Source organism: Carassius carassius, chromosome 2 (assembly GCF_963082965.1).
Source record: "Carassius carassius chromosome 2, fCarCar2.1, whole genome shotgun sequence".
Classification (NCBI taxonomy): Eukaryota; Metazoa; Chordata; class Actinopteri; order Cypriniformes; family Cyprinidae; genus Carassius; species Carassius carassius.
This window is the reverse complement of record NC_081756.1, coordinates 25,932,386-25,950,587: the sequence shown is the minus strand read 5'-3', so window position 1 is coordinate 25,950,587 and position 18,202 is coordinate 25,932,386. Positions and strand designations below refer to the sequence as shown.

General features: G+C 37.7%; 1 protein-coding gene across 3 annotated transcripts in view; it reads left to right on the top strand.

Annotated features, from left to right (window-relative positions):
- Positions 1-732: 732 nt before the first annotated feature.
- Positions 733-18,202, top strand: part of LOC132107619 (SWI/SNF-related matrix-associated actin-dependent regulator of chromatin subfamily D member 3) — a 38,096-nt gene continuing 20,626 nt past the window's right edge. The window contains exon 1 of one of the 3 annotated variants that reach the window (XM_059513722.1): positions 733-903. In XM_059513722.1, the coding sequence (XP_059369705.1) occupies positions 892-903 (12 nt within the window). In that variant the 5' untranslated portion in view covers positions 733-891. Of the gene's footprint in view, positions 904-14,519; positions 14,908-18,202 lie in introns of those variants that run through there. The other 2 variants (XM_059513729.1, XM_059513718.1) reach the window with 2 other exon arrangements.

The window sequence follows — 18,202 nt, the reverse complement described above, 5'->3', positions numbered from 1 at the left end:
CTTTCTTCTGAGCCCAACAGGAATTATATTGTGGTACTCCGTAATAATTTGTTTCTTCTATGGAGTGACCCTGACGTCAACATTCACTTATATCAGGAAACATCTGAAGGTACATGAACAGTTTCTTCTGAGAGTTGTAATGACAGTGAAGTGCTGGAAGACTACCATTGTTCAGTGAATGCCTGATGGCACAAAATTAGAAACTGATGGGTGTCTTGCTTACGAAAATTAACCATAAATAATAATAATAAAAAAGCAAAGCTACTACACCTTTGCTATAATTAAACTATGGTTAATTTTCGTAGCTGGACGCTTGGATCGAGACTTACTGGACATGGGAAAAACAATGCATCCTTAAAAATTAGTTCAATAAGGTTACGTAAAATGATTGTTCACTGTATGAACTTGTGATAGGCTACATAACGATAAATAATGACAGAACTTTAGTTTTGGAGGGAACTATCCCTTTATAATCACTTTTAATAGCTGTTGTCAGCATCACACGCTTGTCGACGCCGGTCATTCTGAGGGAGAACCAGCAGCTCTTGGCTGTTTGTGGGTGACAAATGTGTTCCGACGGCTCGTGTTAGTGACTGTCACGGCGCTCAGGGAGCAGTGCGTAATTTGCTGACGCTCCCTCCGAATCCCCGAGTTCTATTCGAAGCAGCGGGGAACGCGCGTGCGCCTCGGCGCTCACCGACACCGTCTCTTGCTGTATCCGCTGCCTCTCCACTCACTGACTGTCCAGTCACTCCAGCACCGAGCAACAGGGTGTGTGTGTGTGCTTCAAGCTATAAAGAACTCCATCTCCATCGCGCCGGACACACATCCGCTTCTTCATCTGCTATTTGCTGCCCTTTCGCTAACGACCAGCCACAGTAACCATCAGCCATGGAGAGGAAGGTAGGACATTTACAGCAACATCATAACAATGTCATCTACTCCACTGAGCACTTACTAATCAACAGTGTTCAGTGTCTGCGGTCTGTTAGCGTCCTGATGGTGTATAATCCGCCCATCTCATCACAAACACTCAGATTAGTGCGCATGGGAGTTTTCCGACTGGATCTAGTTTATTTGGCAGTGTAAAGAGCAGAAAGAGACTGTATATGAAGCCAGATAGAACACAAGAAATAGTCTTAAATGCGCACACACACACACATTGGTGCACGTGTTAATCCTGTCTTCTCCATCACTGATCTTCAGTACTGATGGAGGGTTCTTCATGATCATGATGCTGACCGGAGTGAGAGTTCAGAGCAGTATTTAGTGTTGTAGTGGGGATGTTCTGAGACATCAGATGCTCCCATGTACTCTGCTAAGAGCCTAATTACCTCTTAGCTTCAGTTGTTTGGTGTTGCAACTAGCAATATAAAGATGCCTTTCCTCAAAATTCACTATTATTGTCAATGTGAACTCTGTTTGTTTGTCTTCGAGTGAAGGTATGGGATCTAATGGTATTTAAAAGTATGTTTCTGTAAGAAGTTTTTACTGTCACCCTGTCCTGTATATGGGATGCCTACATTTACTTCACTATATTACAATTAAATCTAATCTAATCTTAACAAACTATATATCGTTGGAAAGGTCTAAGACTCCCAAATATATATTTTACCAATGTTTTTTGTTAAAAATTCTGTAGAAAAAGTAATAGATTAATTTATGACAAGAGTGCACCCTCAAAAATCTACATTATAACAGGAGTTCTTCATTGTCTTTTTCTCTATCACATTTTAGAAATCATCCGAAATTATATATCAACTAAAAACTTAAAATCTCAAAATTCATCCTTTAAAACCCATTTTAAAATCAGACATTTGCATTATCATGTAAATGGTACATCAATATCATGTTACAAAATGTTTTCATTCATGAATTATAAAAATTTAAGTTTGGATCGTGCACTACAATGTCTATGTTCAAAAATGTGAGTGACAGTTAAGGGGTTAATGCTGGAATAACGGCTAAAGCAGTCAGCATCATCGATCTAAAATTTTCTCTGTAAAGGTTCGCACAGTGATGAGAAACTTGGAAATATCAGGATTTAAAAAAATGATTTTCAAGCCTAAAGTCATGGAAATATCTATATTGAATATAACATTTTATAGTTATAGAAATGGCATTTTGTGAATGCAGTCTCTGAAATCTTTTTAAATTAGTCACAAACAATTAGGGAAACCATGAAAAATGTATTTGGCAAAAGAAAAAGTGTTGTATTGGAGTGTGTGTGGGGTTTGTATTTTATATATTATTTCTTGCTCTTACACAGATTTGATGTCTCTGAATCGGACTATTTCTCATTTCTCATTTTCCTTACAGATATAGGCCAAAGTAATAGTTCACACTTTGCAAGAGATCAAATAAAATATTACCGCCATGCTATGAGGCACATTATGATTGTCTAGAATCTGGTTGTTGCATTTGTAAGTGTGGTAACTCACATATGGATTTGGGAAGTCGTGGCCTAGTGGTTGTGGGTTTGAGTCCCGGGCCGGCAATACTACGACTGAGGTGCCCTTGAGCAAGGCACTGAACCCCAAACTGCTCCCCGGGTGCCGCAGCATAAATGATGAACACTGCTCCGGGTGTGTGTTCTCAGTGTGTGTGTGTGTTCACTGCTGTGTGTGGGTTCACTTTGGATGGATTAAATGCAGAGCACGAATTCTGAGTATGGGTCACCATACTTGGCTGTATGTCAATTTCACTCTCTTAACTTTCTCATTTTCTCAAAAGCCAACAAGTGCTTTTCCGTGTTTTCCTCCATAATTAATTTCCTTATGATCATGTACATTCAGTACTGATTGTTTTGATATTACTAAGAGTAGTTTAGATGTTCTGTAAGAGTAAGAACCCTATATTGGAGTTACTGTAATTCTTTAAAGTCTTTAAAATATTAGTTGAAAGCACTTAACATTCTACAGCTAAAAGTGTAAAGGCATATTGATTTGGATGAGAAATGACTTGCTACAAATAACATTCTTTATTTGTTCTTTTTTTCTGTCCTTCAGAGCATTCTACATTCTTTTTTCCACGGGTAGCCTAGTTCTTAATATGTGCTTTTCTTCGCCACAGCATTGATATTATGATGCTCCATAATGCCATGAGGGAAGTGTTATTTTAAGACAACATACACTGTATTATAATCGTCGTGCGTGCAATAAGTTTTTGTCTGTGGTGCGGTGCATGTGCTGGAATGCTCTGAAACTGCTGCGTCGCTTCTGCTTGGACGCACTGCAGGAACGTACAGCGCCATTGACTGTAGATAAGCTGAGCATGCAGGAGCACTCAGAACATAATACATGTTGAGCAATCTAACCGTGCTGGTTTCTATGAGTGCTGGGGCTGTGCCTTCAGTGTTGATGGTCTCTTGTGTGCCTGTGTGCAGTATTTCATGTTGAATGTGAGTTTAAGTGGGTAACAGCATGGCCTGTGTTCATTATATCTGGTCCTCCCCTTGTTTGCTTTGATTTCATTCAAACTTTACGAAGGTTTCTTTACTTATTCAGCTCATTCAATTTATGTTTCTCAGCCCTATATGTAGGTTTATACTGAGAAACATGATTGAAGTAGTGTAATGCAAATGAATAAACCTAGAATGACCATTCATTTCAGGATTAACTTGCATAAACTATTTTGCTGACTGCACAGCCCTATCTTCTAACTGCTTTCTAAGGGACACATTTATTTTAATTTTGTCATCATCATTACTTTTTTAAGCAATGAAGCGTAAAATAATTCAGTTCGATCAGCCTTTGTCAACTTTATACTCTACCATTCAGGTCTGCAGTCTGTAAGATCTTTTTTTATATTTTTGTAGGAAGTCTCTTATGTTCACAATGGCTGTAGTAATTTGATGATGAATTCACCAAAACAGAAATATTGTGAATTTTTGTAGCCTTTACTCCAGTCTTCCGTTTCAAATTGTCTCTTAACTGTCACACTTTATTATTCTATTGTGTCCTTGCTGAATAATCTTAATGTATTATATATATACAGTACAGACCAAAAGTTTGGACACACCTTCTCATTCAAAGAGTTTTCTTTATTTTCATGACTATGAAAATTGTAGATTCACACTGAAGGCATCGAGGGCTATTTGACCAAAGGAGAGTGATGGGGTGCTGCGCCAGATGACCTGGCCTCCACAGTCACCGGACCTGAACCCAATCGAGATGGTTTAGGGGTGAGCTGGACCGCAGACAGAAGGCAAAAGGGCCAACAAGTGCTAAGCATCTCTCGGGGAACTCCTTCAAGACTGTTGGAAGACCATTTCAGGTGACTACCTCTTGAAGCTCATCAAGAGAACGCCAAGAGTGTGCAAAGCAGTAATCAAAGCAAAAGGTGGCTACTTTGAAGAACCTACAATATGACATATTTTCAGTTGTTTCACACTTTTTTGTTATGTATATAATTCCACATGTGTTAATTCATAGTTTTGATGCCTTCAGTGTGAATCTACAATTTTCATAGTCATGAAAATAAAGAAAACTCTTTGAATGAGAAGGTGTGTCCAAACTTTTGGTCTGTACTGTATATATTATATATATATATATATATATATATATATATATATACATATACATATACATATACATATACATACAAATCAGTGGTTCCTCAAATGTTTGAAACTGTTATTTCAAGCATTTCTAATAACCAATCAGAGAAAGTCATGGTCAAATTCTAAACATCTTGTTTTTTTTTTGAAAACCCAGATTCTTCTCTATAGAAGACAAAAATTGTCTACATTTCAAGTTTTTAAAAGCCATTTGACTGCTTTGTGTGAGAAACCGTAACTAATTAATTAATTACAGTAATTTGCGGTATTGTGTAATTTTTATATTTACAGTTAATTGCTGTACAGTAAGTGTTGTAAAATTGAATACGTTTAGAGACATTTTTGTAATGTCTGCTGTGTCTCTTAGCGAGACCTCTATTAAATGTTTTAGTCTTTGGGGATTGTACACCGTGTGGCCAGGTTAGCTCCAAGTACTAAGTCTGTTGTTGCAAATGAGGACATTTTTGTAGCACTAGGTTGTAGTCTGAAGTACCAAGTCACAGGTGTGTCTTTGAGCTCGATGGATTTGTATTGTCTCTGGAAACAATTCCAGCGAGGCAAGCAACATTAGAAAGGATCACAGAAGTTTGCTTCAGTGCCCAGCAATCTTCGGAGAGTGAGAGAAATCCCATTAGTATTCAAGCACCCACTTTTTCAAGCTGTCACACTTCAAGAGCTTTAGGGAGAATTTGCTCTTTCACAATTGAGAGTGCAGGATGAGAGATGAGAGGATGATTATTAAATACTCGCTTTCTTTCATTCTTTTTCTTTTTCTCCTTCACTGCCTTTCTGCGGGTCAAACTGTGAAGAAGTAGAATGATTGGATCGCTATGGCTGTTCTCTAGAAACACTGGCCTTTGTTCAGCTCAACAGTACCTCTTCTCATTTGTTAGGACACCTGCAGTATTTGCATCTCTCTTTTATTTTTGTATTAATGCTTAATCAGAGCCTGTTCATGTTTTTTAACCTTTTTTAAGATATTATTATTATACATGTATGCATACTTTCTAAATTGTGGAACAGTGGTAATTGTTATGAAAAGCAAAAAGTTGTTTAAAAGAGGATCTAAATGTCTTTGATTGACCTCCTGGCCTAGTACAACAAATACAAACAGACTTTGCAGAGAACTTTTTTTTTATTTATTACTGTTGTTTGTGAGCTATTAATACATTGTATTATTAAGTGTTTATGGTTAAGTTTTATTATAAATAATAGTATTTATTTATTATTTCCCATTAGAAACAAACAGTTCTGCTGTTTTCCATGCATGAAAATGCTGGGCGATCACTGACAGTCGAGTTCAGTTGCCCCGTAAAAACCTGGTTGTATCGCTGTCATGCATGAGTGTTATTCAGTTCAGAGCCAAACCACCCCTGTATTGATTGTTGATGCACTTATTACAGTGCCCTGGCCTTATGTGTAATTACAGGTGAATTGCACTGAGTTTAAGTCTGTGGATGCTGTGTGGTACTCAGTACTTTTCACACATCCCTTTAAAGTCCTGGACCCAAAAGGAGCTCAACTGTAAGGCAGGCTGGTCTTATAGATGGCTTGCAATCTGAGTCTGTAGTGCAGTGTGCTGCTTTGCACGACTATGATGCTTGTTGGTCGTCTCTGAGACAGACTGTCTGGCTAACAGAGAGCTGACCCATTTTTTTCAGGGGAAAGGCTCAATATCCCACTTAGTGCTTCCCGCATTACCCCAGTAAGCGAGGGGAAGAGAGAGTCTGGTATAGCTGAATGGCTTGTTATTGTTAATCCGTACTGAAATGGCATCTGACACATGGAGTTGATGTCTTTAAAGCAGATTGGGTGCTTTTCGGATGTTCTGCGTGTCTGTTATACAATCAGAGGACATGAATGTTCACCTTTGTGCTGAAAAATGTAGATTTGAAAGGCGTTCTTTATAGCAGGCTCAGTTCGACCCCTCACTGTCCCTGGCCTCATTCTGTCCATCCTCTCTCTGTGTTCACTTGCACAGTATGAGAATGAAGGATGTAAGTTAATGAGACACCGAAGTCTTTGGGTATGTATATGGTTTGATGAGAGAAACAGATATAAGATAGAGGCATATAAAAGAAACCGTATCTGATGCATGTTCTGGATCTCGGTAGTTTTGCTTAGTCAGATTGCACTGGTCTATATATGTTCAGTAGTGTGCAATACATACAACATTCAACATATCTGACAAGGTGTTTACTGTTCAGCAGTTTGAGGTCACTAAGATTTTTCATGTTTCTGAAAGAAGTCTTATTCTCACTAAGGCTGCCTTTATTTGATTAAAAATACAGTAAAACAGTAATATTTTGAAATATTAACATTTAAAATAAGTTTTCTATTAATATTTTACAATTTAATTTATTTTTGTGATGGTACAGCTGAATTTTCAGCAGCCATTACTCAGGATTTGGTGCTTAGGAAACATTTCTTATTATCACTGTTAACCTGCTTAAGATTTTTTGTGAAAACTGTGATATAATTTTTTCAGAATTCATTGTAAAATTATGGGCCCTATCATACACATGGCGCAATGCGCCGCAAGTGTTTTTGCTATTTTTTGCTATTTTGCTATTTTCCCGTCCTGCGCTGCATTGTTGAAATAGCAAATGCATTTGCGCCCATTTGTGCACTCATGGGCGTGCTGGTCTGAAAACGAGGTGTGCTTAGATGCATTTTGAGGAACTGAAAATAGACTGCGCCATTGACCAGCTCAAACCTGGTCTAAAGTCTGGCACAATGTTTTTGTCTTGGTTATTTAAAGAGCGCGTTAGTAATATGTGCATATAGGTGGGTGCACAATGCACGTACACGCTGCTTATTACACGCACACAAGCATGCCAAATATTAAAAAATGTACAAAATTACAATGTAAAATAATATTATTGTGTAGGCTACATAAATATAAAAATGTCAAATTAGTCATTGCATGAGCGCAACTGGCTCTTGAGTGCAACTGGCTCTTAAAGTCAATGGTAGATGACTCTCTAATTGATTTATTGCACCTTACGCCCAAAAAACACCCATTACTCATTAAGAGAATAGGGACAACCCGTTTAGACCATGCGCCTGGGTGCGCCTACCATTTTCTAGTTATTAAACTATTCGGACATGCCCTGAGTGTGTGCTTTAGACCATGCTTTTAAATCGTTAAAATAGGGCCCTATGTTTTCACCATCACTTTTGATCAGTTTTATATGTGTCTTAGCTGATAAAACATATTTCGAAAAACATTACTTAAATGTTTAAAACAGAATTCAGAGTTTGCTAGTTATTACTTAAAAAATATTAATTGCAATATAAGAGAACAGTTTGTGCTGAAAATATTGTGGGTGCCAGATGAGTCGTTCAATTTATTTATTTTGGTGAGGATTATGAGATGATCGTTTTCCAGAGAGACGGAGAAACTGGTCGTGCCAGGAACTCAAGACAGAGGATAGAGATGTTTGTCAGTCCAAACCAAAATCTTGCTGCATTTAATATTTTCTGCATTTCTCAATTAAAACATGTACTTATAAATTAACAATATCTTTTTAGCAAATCTCTTTTGTTATTTCAGGTTTACTTGTATTTTGTTTTCCTTTGGTGATTTAAATATAAAATTTGCCAGGTGCTCAAAATAAGTGCATAGTTTGCAACATCAGTTTAAACACAATAATTTCATAGTAATTACTGCAGCAAATAACTGAGCTTAGATGTTATTACATGCCCTTTAATTCAGAATCACATCAAATTTGCCTGGTTTTAAATGCATAAGGAGGCTTTCTTTTATTTTCAAATGGTCTGTTTGGTTTGGCTACTGATTATTTTGCCAAGAGTGCATTTAGTCTGAAGACAGACCACCCAAGATACAAGCTTTTAATAAATCAATATTCAGAAAGTTTACATACTTGGAGGAGGAGGCTGAGATGAATCAGGAAAGAGGTCTTATCTTCATTAAGAGGAAGTACAATGAAAACATTACAGCCATATCTCTTTCAGTTCAAGCTGGAGCCTGTTCAATAGTGCCAGCAAATGTAATTGCAAAAAATAAATAACAAATAGATTTTAAAAAAGTTCATCGAGACATAATTTTAACTTGGCTTGAAAAAGCCACAACAGAAAGTTTGTAAAAGTTTAATAGTTTGAAGTTGTAAAATGGTTTTAAAGATCAAAGGTTAAATGTTTGGAAGGCAATTCTGTTTCATGATTATTCCCCCTCTTTTTTCCCCCTCTTTTGAATGAACCTCTCCATCATCTGATCTGTACATAAAAGAGTGTGAGTTACTCACTGTTTACAGCAAGTTCTAGGCACTGAGAATGTGATGCTTCTGTGCTTGGGCACATTGGGAGGCATATACAGACCTCTGCAGGAGAAAGCTAAAACTGCAGCTCGAGGTCAAACTGTCCCTCATTCTCCAACAAAAGTCACAAACACACAAGCAATTCCAGCATTATGGATGACATTCGCAGTCAAAACCTGAAATATACATTCTCATAGAATGTATTCATTACCAATATATTGAACCACCTCTATATATTTTTCTAAACCCTTCCTTCTAAATCCTTCTATAAACGTGTATATATATGAAGGTAATACACATGTGTTATGTACGTGACCAAAAAAAAACTGCATTTTTGGGTGACAGCATGTAAGCTATTTTGTAGACTTTTTGTGATTTACAATGCTCAACCGAAGTAAGAGAATAAAAAATTAGAAACATTAAAAAAAAAAATACAAACATTTAAAAATAAGTCTGCTTGTGCCTATTTCTGACCTGGACAGCAAATGCAGTCTTGGCTAAATTTCCTTGATGTTCTTGTTAAGAATGTTATTAGAATAAATACATTTCTAAAATGTATTAATGGATACAGTAAGCCTGAAACAGATCACAGCAGTAGGCTTGACACTATCAGTCCTCCGAACATGTAAACACGTCCGTAACGCATTATTATGATTGATAAGAGCAAAGAATGAAGATGAGTTGTTAATCATTAAAATGGACATAAATTGAAATAAAATTACCGTATTTTCCGGACTGTAAGTCGCACTTTTTTTCATAGTTTGGCTGGTCCTGCAACTTATAGTCAGGTACGACTTATTTATCAAAATTAATTTGACATGAACCGAGAGAAATGAACCAAGAGAAATGAACCAAGAGAAAACATTACGGTCTCCAGCCGCCAGAGGGTGCTCTATGCTGCTCAGTGCTCCTGTAGTCTACACTGAACACATAGAGGGCCCTCTCGCGGCTGGAGACGGTAACGTTTTCTCTTGGTTCTTGGTTCTAAATAAATGCGACTTATATATGTTTTTTTTTTCATCATGACGGATTTTTGGACTGGTGCGACTTATACTCAGGTGCGACTTATAGTCCGGAAAATACGGTAATCTTAAAAATGTTATGGACGTGACACAGCGCTGAAGCGTCCTGACGTCACAAGTCTAGCACTTAAAATCCAAAAATTAGACAAAAGTGAGTTTATTTATTTTCAGACAGGCCTCCATCTTTCTGCAAAATGCTTACTGTTAACACTAATAAAAAAGAAACAAGCAGCCTTTGAGCTCTAAATGCACCGTTTAAATATTGTTTTGTTCGTTTGGTAAAAAATGTATTTTTTCATGTTGGTTGACATTTGCATGGAATTGCTCACACAATCTCTCCCCTTTACCCCACACAACACTCCCCCACCCCCTTTACCTCCCAATGGGACAATGGTCAATGGGACCTGAGCTTTTGGCAGAGCTGTAAAGGGAAAAGGGAGACTTGGGGGGGCTCGAAGGGGTACCAAGACCGCCATATCTTTTCTGCTCTTTGATGAGATGCTTTTGTAGAACTAGATCCTGAAATGGGGTGATCAAAAATAAAGCGGGCTCACAATGTCAAATGGAAAAAAAAGTAGTTTTTTTCTCCCAGACTTTAAGCAGGCAAAAACAGGACATTTTTCTGTGCATTGTAATCATATGTGGGCTGCTGCTTGGTTCCTTTTAAAGTCAGCGTTAAGTTTGTCTCGCATATCACCACTTCTCTCATCTGACCACAGCATCATTTCCCACACCACAATTGGTCATTAATATGATTTTGGCAGAGTGCAGACATGTTTTCATTTTGAGTAATTGTTCCTTGCCACTCTCCCATAAAGGCTTGTTACGCAGAGCTCTTGATATTGATGCACTTCATTTTCAGTCTCTCTCTTTTACAAACTTGCTTATTGTTACTGCATAACATTTAGGCAGTTGGTGTGGATTTTGAAAGTGAATTAGTCTTCATATTCATAGCTCTCCATCAGAATCATAGCATGAATATTGTGGTAGTTATTTTTGTGATTCACAGGTTGAAGCCAGTAGTGTGTCAGTTATGTCCTTGTAAGGGCAAATCCTCTACATCTGAGTTTCTGCAACACTGAATGCTTATTTAAGAGGCATATTTTAGTATTTTTTTCAAATGTCAAAACAAAATGCTAACAATTGAACTTCAGTGTTATGAAACAAAATATCATAGAAAATTAATTTGATCTATCAGTCTCTCGTTCTTAATTTTTTTAAACATTTCTTTTTTTTCACAATTCACTGTTGACTGTTAACAACCCCCACCCCTGCCCTTGTAATCTTTAATTAAATATGAGTCACTTTCTGTTTGAAATGAGACAATCCCTTAATTTTTTTTTTTTTTTTTTTTTTTTAACCTCTGTCCTCCGTTGCCTGAATCTATGTCTTGACAGAGGTTTCCCATTTGACAGCTTCAGAAGCAAATGGGAAGTCAAGGGGGATGGGAGGTGACTTGTGGCAGGCCTCATCCACAAAACTATTTCCAGAGACCTGCCATTAGTGACAATTTCAAGTAAAAAAAAAAAAAACCCTTATATATATATGTATATACAGTACAGACCAAAAGTTTGGACACATCTTCTCATTCAAAGAGTTTTCTTTATTTTCATGACTATGAAAATTGTAGATTCACACTGAAGGCATCAAAACTATGAATTAACACATGTGGAATTATATACATAACAAAAAAGTGTGAAACAACTGAAAATATGTCATATTGTAGGTTCTTCAAAGTAGCCACCTTTTGCTTTGATTGCTGCTTTGCACACTCTTGGCGTTCTCTTGATGAGCTTCAAGAGGTAGTCACCTGAAATGGTCTTCCAACAGTCTTGAAGGAGTTCCCCGAGAGATGCTTAGCACTTGTTGGCCCTTTTGCCTTCTGTCTGCGATCCAGCTCACCCCTAAACCATCTCGATTGGGTTCAGGTCCGGTGACTGTGGAGGCCAGGTCATCTGGCGCAGCACCCCATCACTCTCCTTCTTGGTCAAATAGCCCTTGATGCCTTCAGTGTGAATCTACAATTTTCATAGTCATGAAAATAAAGAAAACTCTTTGAATGAGAAGGTGTGTCCAAACTTTTGGTCTGTACTGTATATATATATTCATTCATTCATTAAAAAAAAAATAGTAATAATAATAGTTTCAAGAATCACCGAAAATGGCCTTTTCGGTTTTCGGCTGAAAGAGAAAACCAGCTGAAAATATATGCAGCAGTGTTTCGGCAGGTTTCAGTCTCCCTCGCCGCCGTCCCTGTGATTCTCCGCTCAATATTCTGCTCTATGAATGTGTGTTCTGCTCCTGTATTTCTATGTAGTAAACTTGTTCCTGTTTGCAATAATGCTACTGTGCTATAACATGTAGTACAGCTTTACTGGGCTGCTCATGTTAAATGACGCTGCCCTCTCATTCACTGATCTGCTCCCCCCATGTTCTGCTCACATGCTAATGTATTGATATTTAATATGAATATATTTTCCTGTCACTTTCATTAAAAATCTTACAAAATTACTTTATATTATTTAATAAAATAATAATTAATTATAACAAAGAATTTTCGGTTTCATCCTGAATTTTCAGATTGAGTTCAGAATATTCATTTCGGTGCATCCCTAGAACTTTGTGTGCTAATTTTATCACCCAACAACCTTAGACTAAAGATTTTAAGGGAAGGCTACTGTGAAGCAACATATGAAAAACATGAATGACACACAGTAAACATTTCTGTTTACTGCATTTATTAGTTATTTAATAATATCACAATACAATAAACAATTTTCGTGCCCTTAATTGTTCTCACTTTACTGACCTTCCACGAAAGTGCTGCTGGATGACTACAAGAGCCTCCTGGCTCTGTAATACATGATGTTATCTGTCAGTGATAATATATGTCTTATATGATGTGATACATGTAGCCTCTGGATCGGCTCGATGTCCACTTTCAGAATCATACAAGGTTGTTTCCGACATCCTTAACTCCCGAGTGACTTTATTACTGTGTAGATACTGATAAGTTTTGTTCCCACATTGTTAGCAAGTTTGGATGGCTACATCTCGAATGACTGACTGCCAACTGTGGAATGAATGAGTGTCACGTCCCGCTTGTTTACTTCAAACTGGATGATGCCCGCACGTTTGACGCAAGGCCTCATGGGGCATAGGAAACTTGGGGATGTAAGCCATCCACCAATCCTTCTGTCTGACAGTGACACAAAGCAAGCCATTTCTGTAGGACTTTCTTTCTTCTGAGGAACACAGAAAATATCATGACAGAATTTTCATTTTATGTGAATTATCCCTTAAACAAAGAAAAACTTTATTTTTGAAGTCATTTTTGAATTTGATTCAAATTTGATCTGCATTTTTCAAAAAGGTCAAAAATCTAAATGTCGATCAGTGTGTCAAAGTTTTGGCTTAAAGATTTTAATCTGTAGAGAAAATAGACTGCTTAAAGTGATGATAATAACTAAATGTACATACCAATGAAAAAATAGTAAAAATACCTCATACATACGGTATTTTCCAGTTCAGAAAATTGTCTTGAGACTTTTAAACGGAAAATAGGGTTAATATTTGTTACAGCTGGATTGATCATTCACATAGTCTACTCACACAGGGACAGTATAGCTGAATGTTAGAGAATATTTGGATAATATTAACATTAGATCATGTTGTTTGTTCAAAGATTTGAAGTTATGAGGAAAATCAGGCACATGGACATTTGAGAAACTGACTCATCACAAGAGTATGGGAATGAGGAGACGACTAAATCAGAATTCAAATCAGAATGACATTTATTGCAAAGTATTCTTACACAAAGGAATTTGTCTTCCAGTACACACACATAAAAATTATATAAATGAGTAAAAATTATAAAACCGATACTAATTCAAATGGGGATTGCGTGCAAAAGACTTCATATTCTGGCCTTTATGCTTTGATTTAATTGATAGTTGATTATCATAAAAGTCCATAGATATTGGCATCAGTTCATACTGCTGTTAACACTTTCTTCAACAAGTGGATGCAATGATGCTATATGCAGAAATAATTATGCAAGGGAATGTAAATGAGAAAGGAGCAGGATATGTTAATTAAAAATATAAATAGTGTATTGGATATTGCACTTTTTTGGGAAGATCCTGGAAATGTTTTACCTGTTCATTATCACTGATGGTGAGGAATGGCTGTAAAACCCACATTTTCAACAACGTTATCCATAAATACAGCAAAATCATTCGGACAGAAAAGTACGATGAATGAATTATTATTGTAGGTATTAGTATTTAATCAACGCAGATGGCGATTAAATTGTTCAGTATAACAGGTAGAGTAAAAAATATGTCTCCAGTGCTCTCTGAGCCTGTTTTATTTCCACCTCAATCTGAAAACGGGCAGCTTCTCCTCACTACGGCTGCTGCTTTAAGGATCCTCCCTCCAATTTTTTTTTTTTTTTTTTTTTGAGAATGGCAGCGTGTTCCAAGCATTGCTGGGTTCGACTGCAGCAGAGGACAGGAGAGAGAGAGAGAGCAGTAGTGAGGGCAGAGGAGGAGGGCTTTGGTTAGGCTGCGAGCGACCAGTCAGCGAGCCTTCTCTTATCTTCCAATGGAATGCACCAGCTGCAGCCTGTGAGCGCGTGCTGTTCGGTCAGAGTGTTTGTAAAGGGGGAGGGGGGACGGTCATGGTGGGCCAGCAGGAACCCCCCTCAAAGACCCCCAACTCTCAACCCCCCGCGTTCTCGCGCAGCCGGGCTCCTGAAAGACAGCTCAACCAAACACAAGCGTGAGAGAGACTCACAGAGAGCGAGAGAGACTCGACAGAGAAGCACACTCCGAGACGGAGAGAGAGAGAGAGAGAGAGAGAGCGCAGAAAGTAAGGGAAGTGGAGCAGGGAGCCTCGGAGGGGGGCTGAGGAGGTGAGCGAAGGGTGAAAAGGGAAGAGAGGCGAGGGAAAGACAAAACAGAGGGAAATGGCTTCGGAGGAGACCGCTGGAGGAGCTCGCAAAGCCACCAAGAGCAAACTATTTGAGTTCCTCGTCCATGGAGTGGTACGTACCCTCTCGGCGCGCGCGCCTGTGTGTTTGTTTGAGCTCCGCTACAGACACAGCCCGTGTGTTTGACTGATAGCGGTGAACGGTCTCCATGTGAAGGTTATTTCCAGTCCTCTGGATCCGGGGTGGGGAGGACAGGCGAATGAGGGAGATGAGCATGTAAGAAAAAAGAGCGAGACGGATCGGCGAACATGAAAGAAAGGCCAAAGGTAGCCACTTGGTCACTGAAGGCTGCATGCGTTTGGCAGCGAGCCGAAGGAGACGGGCGCCTTCATTCAAAACACAAGCCGCTCTGTGACTCCACACACTGTTATTACACTGATTTAACTCCAAGAACACATCGGACAACATCTACTACGTAGATCGGCGTGTCTGTTGTCATTTCATTCATTAAAAATTCAAGCTAGTCCTAGAGACAAAGGATGCTCTAGTAGCGAGTATAACTATAACAGTTAATAGCCTACTATATCACAGACTGCTGCTGCTATCGGTTTGAAGCAGAGGAGGCTGTAAGGATCCACTTATTGTCTAAAGCTTTATGTATTGTAGAGTAGCGGTGTGATCTTTTATTTGTGATTAGCAGGGCTTTGTCTAGCCAGAGCAGATCAATCTGAAGTAAAAAGCAGTTTGTAGTAGAGTCAGTGTGATGCCTAAAAGCATTTTCATGCTGTTGTTTGTTTTCAGTTAGTTCTTGATTTCATATGTTTCTTGAGCTATGTGATTTTGTTTCTGTGAAGCAACATTAGATTTTAGAAGGGTACCATGTTAATCATTATCATTATTATTACATGTATGTGGCAGAACTATGATATTTCTGAAGAGCTTCATTAGTTGGTGTATATATTTGATTGTTTTTTCTATTGAGTATTCAGATTTTTTATTATAGTAATTAGAAAGATAATTCAGCAACTGTGAGATGTACATTACCTTCAAGGGTTGGGCTGAGGAAGGTTTTTTTTTTTTTTAAGAAATGAACAATTTTATTAAGAAAGAATACATTCAGTTTATGAAACATGACAGTAAAGACATTTATAATGTTGCAAAAGATTATTATGTTCTTTTATATTTTCTATTCCTCAAAGAATACTGTAAATGGATCACCACAAAAACATGGATAATAGTATTAATATCCACAGCATGTAAGAATGATTTCTGAATGATCACGAGACACTGAAGACTGGAGTAATTTCTGCTCAAAATTCAACTTTACCATCACAGGAATAAATTACATGTACATTTATGCATTTAGCAGACACTTTTATCCAAAGCGCTTTACAGTGCATTCAGGCTATACATTTTTTACCAGTATATGTGTTCCCTGGGAAATGAAACCATGACCATTTCATTTCAATTGTACTAATATTTCACAATATTATTATTATTATTTTAATCAAAAAAAATGCACCGTTGGTTACCTTAAAAAAGTACACTTTTCAATGGTAGTGTATAATAAGTTCCTTGAATAATAGTTAATTCTAGTGTGCTTGTTTAAGTGAGGACTTTACACTTTGCTGTAATAGTCTTGGCATCATAAACAACCTTTCGTTCACCATTTGCCTCAGTTCTGCATTAAGCTGCTTTAACTTCAGGTGACAACACAAATGCTGAGTTTGGAGGATGAATGTAGAAAATGATGGTGTTGCCCCTGCAGACTAATTAACCTTGACAAAGCACTGATTGTTCCTGGGCAAATGTTTCCCGCTCCTTATTTTGGCTTCCTCTGCTCTTATGTCCTCTCCTATGCCTGTGTTGTTCTCCTCTGTGTCTTCCGTGCTTCTTTCTGGACTCTTGTTTTCTGTGAATCACCCCAGCCTGACCTTTGCTATTGTTCACCTTACTGCATCTCTGCTGCACTCAGTCTGAAGCCTGGCATATGAAAGTTATGCTGTATATTCTTTGTTACATGACATTGTGTGTTTGACCATAGTTTGATCTGCAAGAATGCAGTGGTTCAGCCTTGTTCCCAAGGCAAGGAACAGTACGTGCACATCAAGGTTTGCAATTAAGTAACAGTTTAAACAGCCACTAGTATGAGTGAAATGAGTAGGCTACTCAAAGTTTGTTTTATATGCAAGGAAATCTGTGGCAAATACTGTACAGTAACCATCTCTCGTTTACGTAAAACGTAATCAGAGTATTTGAAATTTGTTGTATTTAGAGTATTTTGTCTCTCTGTGATAAATCACCTGTGCTTAGACAATGACTTGTTGTTAGTTTTATGCATATTCTTTCTCGATCCTTGTTTTCTTTTCGATCTCCACTTCCAAACATTTAGTTTTGGCTCAATGTCGAGTTCAGATGAAGTGTTAGAGGTTCAGTGTCTCTCTAATACACATTACTGGTAATCTTCTCTCTTAGGCACAAAATAAAACTTGGTTAATGACAGACTCAGTCTTACAGTGTAACTGTGTGGATAAATAAAGATGACCTACAGGTCATTACACTCTCGGAGCGGAAACTCTCATTCCAGTTCACTTAAATAAACCAAACTTTCTGTGGTAAAATAGAGTGAAATGAGGAGGAACAGTATTTTACACTTTAAGTTTCGGATTTTCTATGATAAACTGTTTGAAACAAAACAAGGATAGGTCCAACCACTATGAATTTTACCCTGTTTTGTTTGTTGCTTCAAACAAGAAATCATATTGTGATTTTAAAACCATCCAGTGAAATAAAAGTACCTTTAATGTGTCCTGGTTATCAATATGTTTATATGCACAAACTTATGTCATTGCTGAATGAACCCAATCTGATTTTAGATTCTGAAAGTTATGTTTATATGAAGCCTAAACTTTGAATGTTCAAATCAGATTTGTATGTTTCTAAGCTGACCAGTTTCTAAGACAAAGAGATATGTTTATAAGACATAGGCAAGATGTATTTGCACCCATGTAAAGTAGGTTTACGTGGCTAAAATTGTACTTTTTAACAGAGATCTGCACCGCCCCTTTCAATCAAAATCAAATTCCATCTAAAACAAGCTCAACGGATGAACTGAGTGAGGTGTTTAATTGAACATTTTAACTGATGATTTACCTGATTATAAACTAAATTATAAACTGCTTATTTGGTTGCTAATGTAAACATTTTCAGCAACTCATGGAAAGCACTGGAGTCAAATAATGTCATCTATCCAATCAGATGTCTGTGCAGCTGGCAGTTAACAGCAGGCAAAGAAACTCCTGAGGGACGTGCATGCATGATCTTGAGCAAAAAGTTGTTGTTTCTCAGCAGGAATCGAGCAGAAGTGCTCATCAGTCAAAGCTGATTGACAGCACAAACACTGCCACTC